The sequence below is a fragment of the Staurois parvus genome, unplaced genomic scaffold (assembly GCF_062004578.1).
Source record: "Staurois parvus isolate SC_StPar_1 unplaced genomic scaffold, SC_StPar_1.0 ptg003046l, whole genome shotgun sequence".
Lineage (NCBI taxonomy): Eukaryota > Metazoa > Chordata > Amphibia > Anura > Ranidae > Staurois > Staurois parvus.
Window position 1 is genome coordinate 61,456 of NW_028320842.1, and position 16,045 is coordinate 77,500.

General features: G+C 47.8%; 1 protein-coding gene across 1 annotated transcript in view; it reads left to right on the plus strand.

Annotated features, from left to right (window-relative positions):
- Positions 1-1,244: 1,244 nt before the first annotated feature.
- Positions 1,245-16,045, plus strand: part of LOC149428675 (dual specificity protein phosphatase 7-like) — a 15,224-nt gene continuing 423 nt past the window's right edge. The window contains exons 1-3 of the mRNA XM_089667125.1: positions 1,245-1,650; positions 12,536-12,964; positions 15,629-16,045. The exon at positions 15,629-16,045 is cut by the window's right edge and continues 423 nt beyond it. Coding sequence (XP_089523251.1) covers positions 1,314-1,650; positions 12,536-12,964; positions 15,629-15,939 — 1,077 coding nt within the window. The 5' untranslated portion in view covers positions 1,245-1,313 and the 3' untranslated portion in view covers positions 15,940-16,045. The remainder of the gene's footprint in view (positions 1,651-12,535; positions 12,965-15,628) is intronic.

The window sequence follows — 16,045 nt, forward strand, 5'->3', positions numbered from 1 at the left end:
ATCCCCTATTGCCCGGTGGGGCCCATGAGTTCTCAGTCCGCCCCTGTACACAAGATGTCACTTCTGACATCATTGCTTACTATGTGTGAAATCTGTGAATGATCACAGAGGTCACATGGTACAGGGCCATTCACAACAGCCTTGTACCATGTGACAAGCTGTGACCAATCACAGCTCACACAGTATTTCTCAATGGCTGCAAGAATGTGGCCAGATAGAAATGATTCCTCTTACAGCCTTTAGGGGTATAAAAGCAATCAGTGTAAAAAAAGGAAACAAAAATCTTCATCACCCCCCACAAGTAGTGCTGTGTAAAAAAAATAAAAAATTTGAAAAATTATAAATTTTGGTTGTAAACTAATTTGGTTTTTTTTTTTACTAAAAAGATAGATGAATACATTTTGGCCAAGACTGATGAAGAAAGATTATTTATTTGCAACATTTTATAAGAAACTTTTTTAAAAAAAACTTTTTCATTTATATCGCAAAAAAATAAAAATCCCAGCGGTGAGGAAATACCACCAAAATCAAGTTTTATCTGTCTCAAAAGAATGCTAAAAAGTTCATATGGGCAGTGTTGCATGACCGCGCAATTGTCATTCAAAGTGTGACGGTGCTGATCAGGGGCGGACTGACAACTCATGGGGCCCCCGGGGCAATAGGGGATCATGGGGCCCCTGTGTCCTCACCCACAATCAAACCACACCTAAAAAAGTATATGAAAGGTACCAGGGGCATCTCATGGGGCCCCCTAGGCGGGCCCGAGTTCCCGAATTGTCTGTCCGCCCCTGGCGCTGAGCCATTTCTCAGGTATATTGGCCGGGTGGGGAGGCCATGACTGCATTGTGTGTGATGGCTCTTCTGCTCACACTTCCCTCACACGGAATTCTTCTGGTTTCTCCATCTGACACGCAATGCAGACCTTTCCCCCTCATTCTTCCTGTACCACGTGTTCTGGCTGCGGGCACGGAGCGCGCTCCCGGGCCTCCCCATTGATATCTGTGACAGGCGCGCTCCCGAGTTTCCTCGACATGCGCGCTCCATGCCCCTCCATTCACATCTGCGCTGAGGGCAGTGGGTGTGACAGGCGGCTCCTCCTCGCGGGGGGTGTGGTTACCAGACGTTGATGCAAGTTAGGGGGAAGCGCTGTAGCTCCTCCTCTTAGGGGGCGGATCCCGCCGTCAGTTTCTATTTGGTGAGCTGACGCCGTGTGGCTCCTCCCACCCTGGGAAGACAGGTCGGGGAGGTGGGTGTGGCGGGGTGTGTAGCTCCTCCCCCTCACACGCAGGTCCCGGAGGGTGTCGGAGCGGCTGATGGCGGCGGATCCCCCCGGGAAGAGCAGCGGCTGGCTGCAGGCTGAGCTGGAGTCCGGCTCCGGCCTCCTCCTCCTGGACTGTCGGCCACACGAGCGATACCAGGCCGGCCACATCGAGTCCGCCCTCAGCCTGTCCCTCCCCGGCCTTCTCCTCCGCCGCCTCCGGAGAGGAACCCTGTCCGCCCGCTCCGTCCTTCCCGCCCCCCGCCGCCTAGAACACCGGAACCTCCTGCTGTATGATGACACCACCCGTGAGGAGCCCGCCCCCTCCTCCGTCCTCGGCCTCCTATTGGCCCGACTGCGGGAGGACGGCTGCCCCGCCTACTACCTGAGAGGTGAGACCCGCCCCCTGCCTCACACTGCCCCACCTACCTGAGGTGAGACCCACCCCCTGCCTCACACTGCCCCTCCTACCTGAGGTGAGACCCGCCCCCTGCCTCACACTGCCCCGCCTCCTACCTGAAGTGAGACCCGCCCCCTACCTCACACTGCCCCGCCTCCTACCTGAGGTGAGACCCGCCCCCTACCTCACACTGCCCCTCCTTCCTGAGGTGAGACCCGCCCCCTACCTCACACTGCCCCGCCTCCTACCTGAGGTGAGACCCGCCCCCTGCCCAGCCTCCTACCTGAGAGTTGAGACCGCCCCCTGACCCGCCTACTACCTGAGAGTTGAGACCGCCCCCCTGACCCACCTACTACCTGAGAGGTGAGATCCGCCCCCCTGACCCGCCTACTACCTGAGAGGTGAGATCCGCCCCCCTGACCCGCCCCCTACCTGAGAGGTGAGACCCGCCCCCTACCCACACTGCCCCACCTACTGCCTGAGAAGTGAGATCCGCCCCCCTGACCTGCCTACTACCTGAGAGGTGAGATCTGCCCCCTACCCACACTGCCCCGCCTACTACCTGAGAGGTGAGATCCACCCCCTGACCTGCCTACTACCTGAGAGGTGAGATCCGCCCCCCTGACCCGCCTACTACCTGAGAGGTCAGATCCGCCCCCTGACCTGCCTACTGCCTGAGAGGTGAGATCCGCCCCCCTGACCTGCCTACTACCTGAGAGGGGAGATCTGCCCCTACCTGACCCCACCCACGCACACTGCCCCTCCTAATACCTGAGATGTGAGAACCACCCCCTACCCGACTTCGTCCACCCATACTGCCCCGCCTACTACCTGAGAGGTGAGAACCACCCCCTGTCCAACTCCACCCACCCACACTGCTCTGCCTACTACTTGAGACTCCACCAAACCACACTACCCACCTATTGATAGGTGAGATCCGCCCCCTACACGACTCTGCCCACCCACACTGCCCAACCTATTATCTGAGAGGTAAGACCCGCCCCCTGCCCAACTCTGCCCACCCACACTGCCCTGCCTACTACCTGAGAGGTGAGAACTGCCTGCTGTCCAACTCTGCCCACCCACACTGCCCCGCCTAGTACCTGAGAGGTGAGAAACACCTCCTGCCCAGCTCCGCCCACCCACACTGCCCCGCCTACTACCTGAGAGGTGAGAAACACCTCCTGCCCAACTCCGCCCACCCACACTGCTCCGCCTACTACCTGAGAGGTGAGAACTGCCTGCTGTCCAACTCCGCCCACCCACACTGCCCCGCCTAGTACCTGAGAGGTGAGAAACACCTCCTGCCCAGCTCCGCCCACCCACACTGCCCCGCCTACTACCTGAGAGGTGAGAAACACCTCCTGCCCAACTCCGCCCACCCACACTGCTCCGCCTACTACCTGAGAGGTGAGAATCGCCCCATAAGTAACTCCTCCCACTCACCAACACTGACACTTGGGGGTCCCAGAACAATGACACCCTGCGATCTGCCTGTATTCTCTTCCGGTGGCTGTGATTGATGATGATGGTGGTGATGATGGTGATGACGGTGGTGATGGTGATGATGATGGTGGTGATGACGATGATGATGGTGGTGATGATGATGGTGATAGTGGTGGTGATGATGATGGTGACAGTGATGATGATGACGATGGTGGTGATAGTGATGGTGACGGTGATGATGACGATGGTGACGGTGATGGTGGTGATGATGACGGTGATGATGATGGTGGTGGTGAGGATGGTGATGGTGGTGATGATGATGATGGTGACGGTGATGATGACGGTGGTGATGATGATGATGGTGGTGATGATGATGGTGGTGATGATGATGGTGACGATGATGGTGACGATGATGGTGACGGTGATGATGACGGTGGTGATGATGATGGTGGTGGTGATGATGATGGTGGTGATGGTGATGATGACGGTGGTGGTGATGACGATGATGACGATGATGGTGATGATGATGGTGGTGGTGATGATGATGATGGTGGTGGTGATGGTGATGATGGCGATGATGATGGTGGTGGTGATGATGGCGATGATGATGGTGGTGACGATGGCGATGATGATGATGATGGTGGTGGTGATGATGGCGATGATGATGATGGTGGTGGTGATGATGGCGATGATGGTGGCGGTGATGATTGTGGTGATGATGATGGTGGTAATGATGGCGATGATGGTGATGATGATGATGGCGGTGATGATGATTGTGGTGGTGATGATGGCAATGATGATGATGGCGATGATGAAGGTGGTGGTGATGATGGCGATGATGATGGTGGCGGTGATGATGGTGGATGATGATGGCGATGATGATGGTGGCGGTGATGATTGTGGTGATGATGATGATGGTGGTGATGATGGCGATGATGGTGATGGCGATGATGATGGCGATGATGATGGTGGCGGTGATGATGATGGCGATGATGGTGGCGGTGATGATTGTGGTGATGATGATGATGGTGGTGATGATGGCGATGATGGTGATGGCGATGATGATGGCGATGATGATGGTGGCGGTGATGATTGTGGTGATGGCGATGATGATGGTGGCGGTGATGATGGTGGATGATGATGATGATGATGGCGATGATGATGGTGGCGGTGATGATGGTGGATGATGATGGCGATGGTGATGATGGCGGTGATGATGATGATTGTGTACAATGTATATAGTTGCGGCTGTAGTATATCAGGACGTATCCGGGACGGTCTCCCTGGTCATGTCAGATCTCGGTTCCCCGGAGTCCCGGCTCTCTCTGATCGCACCGACAGGACAGATTTCTGTACAATCTACACTGCGCTGCCTTTCTGGCTCCATCACACGCAGCGCACAGAACGCACGCAGCAGATACATTGTTCTGTATGGCAATGAATGGGGAAACATCAGGACAGTAATGGGGGGGGGGGCTCAAGACATTTAGAGAGGAGCTCAGGACAGTAATGGTTGAATTGAAGATAGTAGTGGTGGGACTGAGGACAGTAATGGAGGGGGGGGGCTCAGGACAGTGATTGAGGGGGTCAGGACAGCAATGGGGGGGGGTCAGGACAGGAATGGGGGGGTCAGGACAGGAATGGGGGGGTCAGGACAGGAATGGGGAGGTCAGGACAGCAATGGAAGGTCAGGACAGGAATAGGGGGGTCAGGACAGTAATGGGGGGGTCAGGACAGCAATGGAAGGTCAGGACAGGAATGGGGGGGTCAGGACAGCAATGGAAGGTCAGGACAGGAATGGGGGGGTCAGGACAGCAATGGGGGGGTCAGGATAGCAATGGGGGGGTCAGGACAGGAATGGGGAGGTCAAGATAGTAATGGGGGGTGTTAGGTCAGTAATGGTGGTACTGAGGACAGTAGGGGGGGGGTGCCAGGTAGGAATGGGGGGGTCAGGACAGGAATGGGGAGGTCAAGATAGTAATGGGGGGTGTTAGGTCAGTAATGGTGGTACTGAGGACAGTAGGGGGGGTGCCAGGTAGGAATGGGGGGGTCAGGACAGGAATTGGGGGTGTCAGGTAGGAATGGGGGGGGTCAGGACAGGAATGGTGACTCTCTCTGGCAGTGACGCACACATAAGCCTGGCAGAGGACGTCATCTTGCTCTCTACCCAAAACTAAAAAGATCCCGATGACGTCTGCTGTGACGAAACGCGTTGGGCGGGGCTAGAGGAAGTGAGGCCATTGTGTCAGTCAAGACCTGGAAGTGGGCGGAGAGTGGAGGAGGAGCACACCCCTGTATCTTAGGTCATGTGATATTACCATGTGAGGAGTTTTTAATACATTGCAGAATGGAGCTCACAATGAGCGATTTTCTTCCTATATCCACACCTAAGTGGGCGGACACCTTTGAAGGGGGCGGAGCAAGAAACCGGTCCTTCCTTGGTGGTCATATACTCCGGGAAGGTACATCTGTATACACGGCGGTGCTTGGGGGCGGTGCTTTCTTTCCTCTCTCTCATTGGTGGAAGTTTCCTACTGAAGGTTCCGGCGCTCTCTGCGTGACTTTTGCTGCTTCTCGTCGCTCTCCGGCCCCGCCCACGCCGGACCTGGACGTCAGTAGCGTTCGCAAGTTTTGTTGCGTTTTTGTTTGTTTTTGCATTTTCGGTTTTCAGTGTTTTTTTGGGGGGGTTTTAGCATTTTTCAGAGTTTGCATTTTTTTTTTTTAGCAAAACTCCGACCAAAGCTTGAGGCTCAATAACGCCGGATAGCTGCGTATTTCAGCGTCGCGGCATTTTTACAGCCGAAAAACTGCTCTACCGACGCCTGAAACCGCCCCGGCCAAAAAACACCTTGACGCCGAGCGGCCGCATATTTACGTACCATTTGAAAACACATATGTACTGAGAGCACACGCTCCAAACACGTGTCGGTGTCTCACGGAAAGGTCCCCATCTCCACTTGCGATCGGGACCTTTTCCGATCATGTGACTGCCGGGACAGCGGTCACATGACCCTAACACCCCGCCCTGCCTCCCGGCGTCTGAAACTCCTTAAAGGGCCGGTTGTCTCTAGTCACCTCTATGATCTAGGAGGACCAGAGCAACGTCATGACGTCACTTCAGGTCTAGGGTGGAAGAAAACTTTTTTTTTTTATAAAAGCAAAAGATCAATTATTTATTTATTTTTATTTTAAAGATAGAGGAGAGATTTGGGGTGTTCTAGACCCCAGATCTCTCCATAAAGAGGACTTGTCATCTTTTATTTCTATCACAAGATTTGTTTACATAAAAAAAATTTAACAATATTTATTATTATTTTTATTATTTTAATAAAAAATAATATTAACAATAATATTATTAGGATTATTAACAATAATATTTAATTGTTATTATTTTTATTATATTAATAAAAAAAATTAGCAATAATATTATTAGGATTATTAGTAACAATATTTAATTATTATAGTTATTTGTATTATATTAATAAAAAATAATAGTAACAATAATATTAGTATTATTATTAACAATAATATTTAATTATTTTTATTATTATTATTAATAAAAAAAATTGACAATAATATTATTAGGATTATTAACAATATTTAATTAATATACTTATTATTTTTATTAATAAAAAATAATAGTAACAATAATATTATTAGGATTATTATTAACAATAATATATTTTTTTTATTTAAACATTTATTGGTTTTTCAGATTAACAAGTTATACAAATATTTCCTTTATAAAAACATAATCACAATGTCAAGAACTTTAATCTTTTCACCCCTCCAGCCCCCCCCCATAACAATAATATTTAATTATTAATATTTTGATTATATTAATAAAAAAATTGACAATAATATTACTAGGATTATTAACAATATTTAAGTATTATTATTTTTATTATATTATTAAAAAAAATAATAGTAACAGTAATATTATTAGGATTATTAACAATAATATATATATATTTTTATTTAAACATTTATTGGTTTTTCAGATTAACAAGTTATACAAATATATCCTTTATAAAAACATAATCACAATGTCAAGAACTTTAATCTTTTCACCCCTCCAGCCCCCCCATTACAATAATATTTAATTATTATTATTTTTATTATATTAATAAAAAAAATTGACAATAATATTACTAGGATTATTAACAATATTTAATTATTATACTTATTATTTTTATTATATTAATAAAAATTAGTAACAATAATATTATTAGGATTATTATTAACAATAATATATATATATTTTTTTATTTAAACATTTATTGTTTTTTCAGATTAACAAGTTATACAAATATATCCTTTATAAAAACATAATCACAATGTCAAGAACTTTAATCTTTTCACCCCTCCAGCCCCCCCATTACAATAATATTTAATTATTATTATTTTTATTATATTAATAAAAAAAATTGACAATAATATTACTAGGATTATTAACAATATTTAATTATTATACTTATTATTTTTATTATATTAATAAAAAAATAGTAACAATAATATTATTAGGATTATTATTAACAATAATATATATATATTTTTTTATTTAAACATTTATTGTTTTTTCAGATTAACAAGTTATACAAATATATCTTTTATAAAAACATAATCACAATGTCATGTAATATTTCATTATTATTATTTTTGTTATACTAATAAAAAAAAATGACAATAATATTACTAGGATTATTAACAATATTTAATTATTATACTTATTATTTTTATTATATTAATATTAATGTAATAAAAAAATAATAGTAACAATAATATTATTAGGATTATTATTAATAATATTTAATTATTATTTTTATTATATTAATAAATAATAATATTAACATTATTAGGATTATTATAATATTTATTATTTATTGTATGTTATATTAATAGTAATAATAAAAAATAAATAAACGTGATAAAAATAAAGGAACAGTGTCGAAAAACAGCCATTTTTTTTAAAAAAAAAAGAAAAATCGTCATTTAGTAGGCCGACGTTACCACCAACGGTAAAAAAAACGGCCGATTTTTGTCCCGTCTACGGCCGGCATTTAAATACTTCTGTCCCTGCAGAAAGCTTCACTATTATATCTGACATGAAAGTCTTGCGGTTGCAACAATGTATCCATTTGTATCCATTCCGGATACAGATGTTTTTATTCGGATACAAATGGATACATTTGTTGCAACCGCAAGACTTTCATATCAAATATAATAGCGGGCTGGAATTCTTCTTCTTCCTCCAGGTCACGGCTCATGTGCAGATGTTTTATCGGTAAAAAGATCGGCCGACTTGCCCATCATTGCCGGGAAAATCGGCCGATTTTTTTCCAACTTCACCAATAAAGAAAAATGTGCCAAAATCCCGAAAAACGGCCGACCAATTAACCCACTAATGGTGCGAAAATCGGCCGATTATCGACCCGTCTATGGCCGGCATTAGTCCAGGAGTGTCAGACTGGCGGCCCTCCAGCTGTTGGGAAACTACAAGTCCCATCATGCCTCTGCCGGCAGTGTGACACCCGTGACATAGACTATTTATGCTCCCTCCCAGCCACCATCTGGGCACCACCCCTAGGGATTGGCTGGGGGTCACATGAATATTCAGGTCCCACTGCATTGTAGAATCCTCCAGAAAGCAGGGGGGGGGGGGGGAGCCGACAAGCTGCTCTACGGATTGCAGGGGAGGCACAAGCAGTAAATGTAATGAACTTCGCGCCTGTCTAGGGGGCGCTACACCAGCATGACCACTATGGCGGCTCCGGCCTGTGGAACGTTTGACTCGGCTTTTTTCAGGATTCTATTGGCCGGATATAAAGCTGCCAGACGAATGTATACATGGGGGAACGTGCCGCCCCCCCCCCTGTTCTGGGCTTACCTGTCCCTCCCAGGTGCCCGACACCTTCATGGTGGGTGTCAGAATGGAGAGCAGCGGGCGATCAGTGAACCTGTGTGTGCCCATTCCCCCCCCCCCCCCCCGAGTAGTATGGACCCGGAAGCGCCGGCCGCTGATCACTTCCTAGTTCAGAGCCGTCACTGGGGTAGAAGCGAACTGAGCGCCGTGCGCGTTGCGTCATCAGGTGACGTCACCTGGCGGAAATGTTGCAGCTTTATTTTATTTTCAAGGGCCTCTGATTTCAGAAAATACGGGGGGGGGTTACTAGAACCGGAGCATGCAGGATCGGGCGCGGCTCTGCATGGCAGCCAATCAGCTTCTGACTTCAGCTCTGCATGGCAGCCAATCAGCTTCTGACTTCAGCTCTGCATGGCAGCCAATCAGCTTCTGACTTCTGCATGGCAGCCAATCAGCTTCTGACTTCTGCATGGCAGCCAATCAGCTTCTGACTTCTGCATGGCAGCCAATCAGCTTCTGACTTCTGCATGGCAGCCAATCAGCTTCTGACTTCTGCATGGCAGCCAATCAGCTTCTGACTTCTGCATGGCAGCCAATCAGCTTCTGACTTCTGCATGGCAGCCAATCAGCTTCTGACTTCTGCATGGCAGCCAATCAGCTTCTGACTTCTGCATGGCAGCCAATCAGCTTCTGACTTCTGCATGGCAGCCAATCAGCTTCTGACATCTGCATGGCAGCCAATCAGCTTATGACTTCTGCATGGCAGCCAATCAGCTTCTGACTTCTGCTCTGCAATGAAGCTTTGGTGATAAAACCTGGAAGCGGATTGGTTTCCCCGCAGAGCTCCAGTTTTAGTAAATCTCGGGGGGTTCTGAGTTAATTTTTATGTATAAAATTATTAAAAGAAAAAAAGTTTTTTTTATAAGAAGCGTTGATTGTCGCGTCCTCAGAAATAAAAAAAAAAAAAAATAAAATCTGAATATTCGGGCGCCGATTCGTTGCTTTCATCCTGTATGCGCCGCTCGGCTCCGTCATCCGTTCTCCTGTCCCGGCACGGCGAGGGTTAAGCCGAGCCGCCTCCGGATTTTGCGTGGGAGTCGTAATTCGCCGTATAATACGGAATATACTGTTCCAGCGGGTGGGCGGAGCCACGCCATTGTAGACGGATTTTTTTTTCCTGCTCTGGCTTGCTGCCTCCGTTCCTAAAGAGGAAGAATCGTTCGATGTTTCCTGAATGTTGTACGCGGCTCGTCTGAGATACGACGTCGTTGGGATTACCGGACACAGACGGGCGACATGAAAACCGCCAAATATTCGTGCCGCATCCTAGACCGCAGCATCTGAAATACGAGACTGTCAGAGAGGCTTTATATAAGAGAGATCAGATCAGCGACTGAGTCTGGATCCTCTCCTGAGGTTAAATAATAATATAAATCCTGAATAAAAATAATAATTATATAAATCCTGTATAATAATAATAATAATAATAATATAAATCCTGAATAATAATATAAATCCTGTATAATAATATAAATCCTGTATAATAATAATAATATAAATCCTGTATAATAATAATAATATAAATCCTGTATAATAATAATAATATAAATCCTGACTAAAAATAATAATAATAATATAAATCCTGAATAAAAATAATATAAATTCTGTATAATATTAATATAAATCCTGTTTATTATTAATAATAATAATAATAATAATATAAATCCTGAATAATAATAATAATATAAATCCTGAATAATAATAATAATATAAATCCTGTATAATAGTAATAATATAAATCCAGTATAATAATAATAATATAAATCCTGAATAATAATAATAATAATATAAATTCAGTATAATAATAATAATAATAATATAAATCCTGAATAATAATAATAATAATATAAATCCTGTATAATAATAATTTAAATCCTGTGTAATAATAATATAAATCCTGAATAATAATAATAATATAATTCCTGTATAATAATAATAATAATATAAATCCTGTTTAATAATAATAATAATAATAATAATATAAATCCTGTATAATAATAATATAAATCCTGAATAATAATATAAATCCTGTATAATAATAATAATATAAATCCTGTATAATAATAATAATAACAAATTCTGTATAATAATATAAATTCTGTATAATAATAATATAAATCCTGAATAATAATAATAATAACAAATTCTGTATAATAATATAAATTCTGTATAATAATAATATAAATCCTGAATAATAATAATAATAATAATAATATAAATTCTGAATAATAATAATAATAATATAAATCCTGTATAATAATAATATAAATCCTGAAGAATAATAATAATATAAATCCTGAATAATAATAATATAAATCCTGTATAATAATAATATAAATCCTGAATAATAATAATAATAATATAAATCCTGAATAATAATAATATAAATTCTGTATAATAATAATATAAATCCTGAATAATAATATTATAAATCCTGTATAATAATAATAATATAAATTCTATATAATAATATAAATTCAGTATAATATCATTATTCAGAATTTATATTATCATTTTATTATTATTATATTTCAGGATTTATTTGGAGACATCGGTTTGCACAGCGCCGTACAATATACAGGCAGACCGTACAGTTACAATAGAAATACGAGAAGGTTAGGCGGTTCCTCTGCTCCGGAGAGCTTACAATCTGATAGGGCGGGGCAGGTGATAGGAGGGGTAATAACTGTGGGGGAGGAGCTGATGGAAGAATGAAAACATTCAGTTTTTGGAGGCGCTGGGATAGGCTTCCTTGAGGAGATGAGTTTTCAGAGATCGCCTAAAGGAGAACAGAGTAGATAGCTGGACAGATTGGGGTAGGGAGTTCCAGAGTATGGGAAAGGCTCTGGAGGAGTCCTGGAGGTAAGCGTGGGAGAAGGAGACGAGAGAAGGAGGTCGCGGGAGGAGTGGAGAAAAGATTGGTGGTGTGAGGTTTGTATGGTGTGTACAGTCTGATCACTGGGGGAGGAGACTGAGGAAATGACTCCTCCTCCTTCTACAAAGTTACAATGTACAGTCTGATCACTGGGGGAGGAGACTGAGGAAATGCCCCCTTCTCCTTCTACAAAGTTACAATGTACGGTCTGATCACTGGGGGAGGGGAGACTGAGGAAATGCTTCCTCCTCCTTCTACAAAGTTACAATGTACAGTCTGATCACTGGGGGAGGGGAGACTGAGGAAATGCTTCCTCCTCCTTCTACAAAGTTACAATGTACAGTCTGATCACTGGGGGAGGGGAGACTGAGGAAATGCCACCTCCTCCTTCTACAAAGTTACAATGTACGGTCTGATCACTGGGGGAGGGGGGACTGAGGACATGTTTCCTCCTGCCTGCAGCAGACTGATGACATCATCTCAGTGTTTTTTTTATTAATAAGAGGCGGATCTTGTCTGTAATGTGATCCTGATATTGGGGACAGGCCGGGGAGGAGAGGGGCAGGGATGGGACATGCTGATTGGCTGTACTTGGTGATGTCATCATTGCTCCTCCTCTGTTTTCTCCTGTAGGGGGTTACAGCAAATTCCAGAGGGAATTCCCGGATCATTGTGAGGCCGGCCTGGACAGCCCCTCCCCCACGGATTCCACTCCAGAATGTGTCCTCGGACTGGGGGGCTTGAGGATCAGTTCCGAAGGTTCGGACGGCGAGTCTGACCGGGAGCCAATCAGCGCGACCGAATCGGAAGGCAGCCCCACCCTCAGCAACCAATCGACTTTCCCCGTGCAGATCCTCCCATACTTGTACCTCGGCTGCGCCAAAGATTCGGCCAACCTGGACATTCTGGGGAAATACGACATCCAATACATCCTGAATGTGACCCCCAACCTGCCCAACACCTTCGAGCACCACGGGGGGTTCAAGTACAAGCAGATCCCCATCTCCGACCACTGGAGCCAGAACCTCTCGCAGTTCTTCCCCGAGGCCATCTCCTTCATCGGTGAGTCTGCACCCCCGTTCCTGCACCACCCCCGCTCCTGCACCACCCCCCTCCCTGCACCACCCCTGGGACACCCCCTTCCTGCTCCACCCCCATTCCTGTACCACCCCTCAGGACACCCCCCAGGACACCCCCGTTCCTGCACCACCCCAGGGACACCCCCGTTCCTGCACCCCTCGGGACACCCCCGTTCCTGCACCACCCCCGGGAGACCCCCGTTCCTGCACCACCCCCGGGACACCCCCCTTCCTGCACCACCCCCGGGACAACCCCATTGCTGCACCACCCCCGGGACACCCCCGTTCCTGCACCACCCCCCTTCCTGCACCACCCCCGGGGACCCCCCGTTCCTGCACCACCCCCGGGACACCCCCGTTCCTGCACCACCCCCGGGACACCCCCGTTCCTGCACCACCCCTCAGGACACCCCCGTTCCTGCACCCCTCGGGACACCCCCATTCCTGCACCCCTCAGATCACCCTCTTTCCTGCACCCCTCGGGACACCCCCGTTCCGGGACCCCCCGTTCCTGCACCGCCCCCGGGACCCCCCATTCCTGCACCGCCCCCGGGACCCCCCGTTCCTGCACCACCCTCGGGACACCCCCCTTCCTGAACCACCCCTGGGACAACCCCCTTCCTGCACCACCCCCGGGACACCCCCGTTCCTGCACCACCCCCCTTCCTGCACCACCCCCGGGACCCCCCGTTCCTGCACCACCCCCGGGACACCCCCCTTCCTGCACCACCCCCGGGACACCCCCGTTCCTGCACCGCCCCCGGGACCCCCCGTTCCTGCACCGCCCCCGGGACCCCCCCTTCCTGCACCACCCCCGGGACAACCCCCTTCCTGCACCACCCCCGGGACACCCCCGTTCCTGCACCACCCCCCTTCCTGCACCACCCCCGGGACCCCCTGTTCCTGCACCACCCCTGGGACACCCCTGTTCCTGCACCACCCCCGGGACACCCCCGTTCCTGCACCACCCCCGGGACACCCCCGTTCCTGCACCACCCCCGGAACACCCCCGTTCCTGCACCACCCCTCAGGACACCCCCTTTCTGCACCACCCCAGAAACACCCCCGTTCCTGCACCACCCCCGGGACACCCCCCTTCCTACACCCCCGTTCCTGCACCACCCCTCAGGACACCCCCCTTCCTGCAGCACCCCTCGGGACACCCCCTTTCCTGCACCCCTCGGGACACCCCCTTTCCTGCACCCCTCGGGACACCCCCATTCCTGCATCCCTCGGGACACCCCCATTCCTGCACCCCCCAGAGATGACACTGACCCTGCTCCCCCCACTCCCAGCAGCTTTAACAATCACGAGGTGAAGTTGTATGTACAGTAGGATGGTTGGCAACGATCACAGACCCCCTGCAGGCTGTATGGAGAGCTGGTTCATCTGTCTTAGTCATGTAGCCCTATTGCCCTCGGAGCCTCTGTGCATCCCGGCCAGCACTGAAATCAACCCTCTGTGCATCCCGGCCATCACTGAAATCAACCCTCTGTGCATCCCGGCCAGCACTGAAATCAACCCTCTGTGCATCCCGGCCATCACTGAAATCAACCCTCTGTGCATCTCGGCCAGCACTGAAATCAACCCTCTGTGCCTCACACAGCCTTCCTCAGGCCGGAGTGTATTGCAAAGATGAAAACCGACAACGTTTTGTAGTTCTGTCCTCAGCTTACAGGACGACCAGCGATGATGTCATCGTATAATCAATAAGGGGGGGCGAATCTTGCAAATGGGCCCCCCCCCCATCGGGCCCCCCCCCACCCTCACTCTGTAGTTTGGCTCTCGGTTTAAATGTAGCAAAGATTTAAAAAAAAAAAACTATTCCTGCTCTGAGCGCATTCTATGCACCGCCCAGCTCCAGAGTCCAGCCCCTCCCCCCCCCCCACCCCGGGGTGACAGTGGCGCCTGTACTGCGAATAATTCTTCCCATTTCAGAATCAGAAAAGGAGACGTGGTGACCGTCGTCATGGAAACTCCTTATCAGCAGCGAACAGACGCTGTCACCTCCGGCCCCAAAAATGAGAAGACGTGTCCCCTCCCACTTCCAGGAGCAGAACGGCATCTGAGATAAAACTCAGCACAGGGATGGTGGGAACCCCTCATAATGGGCACAACGGGTGTACAGACCCGGGAACTCAGCACAGGGTCGGTGGGAACCCCCCATAATGGGCACAGGGATGGTGGGAACCCCTCATAATGGGCACAGGGATGGTGGGAACCCCTCATAATGGGAACAGCAAGGGTACAGACCCGGGAACTCGGCACAGGGATGGTGGGAACCCCTCATAATGGGCACAGGGATGGTGGGAACCCCTCATAATGGGCACAGCAGGATGTAGAGACCCGGGAACTCAGCACAGGGATGGTGGGAACCCCTCATAATGGGCACAGGGATGGTGGGAACCCCTCATAATGAGAAAAGCAGGGTGTACAGACCTGGGAACTCAGCACAGGGATGGTGGGAACCCCTCATAATGGGCACAGCAGGGGTTACAGATGTTCTCATCCTCCAGGAAGAAGCATCTTGGTGGGTTTTCCATCCTCGATCCTCCAGTTGGTCGGGTGGGACTCTCCCACCAGACAATATCCTTTGGTCCTCCCTGACTGCCGATCTCTGACCGCCTTCCTTTTCCTCTCCCCGCAGAAGAAGCTCGGTCCAACAAATGCGGCGTCCTGGTCCACTGCCTGGCCGGCATCAGCCGCTCGGTGACGGTCACCGTGGCTTACCTCATGCAGAAACTCAACCTGACCCTCAACGACGCCTACGACTTCGTGAAGAGGAAAAAGTCGAACATCTCCCCCAACTTCAACTTCATGGGGCAGCTGCTGGACTTCGAACGAACTCTGGGACTGAAAAGCCCGTGTGACATCCACCCGCCAACCGGCAACCAGCTCTACTTCACCACGCCCACCAATAACAACCTCTTCCAGCTCGACAGCCTGGAGATCACATGATCCCCGCCCAATCCGCTGAAAGGGGCGCGGCATTAAGGAGCATCAGGTCTGCATGGAGTCTGTCTATATACACTCTATATATCTATCGAAACATATATAGATGTAT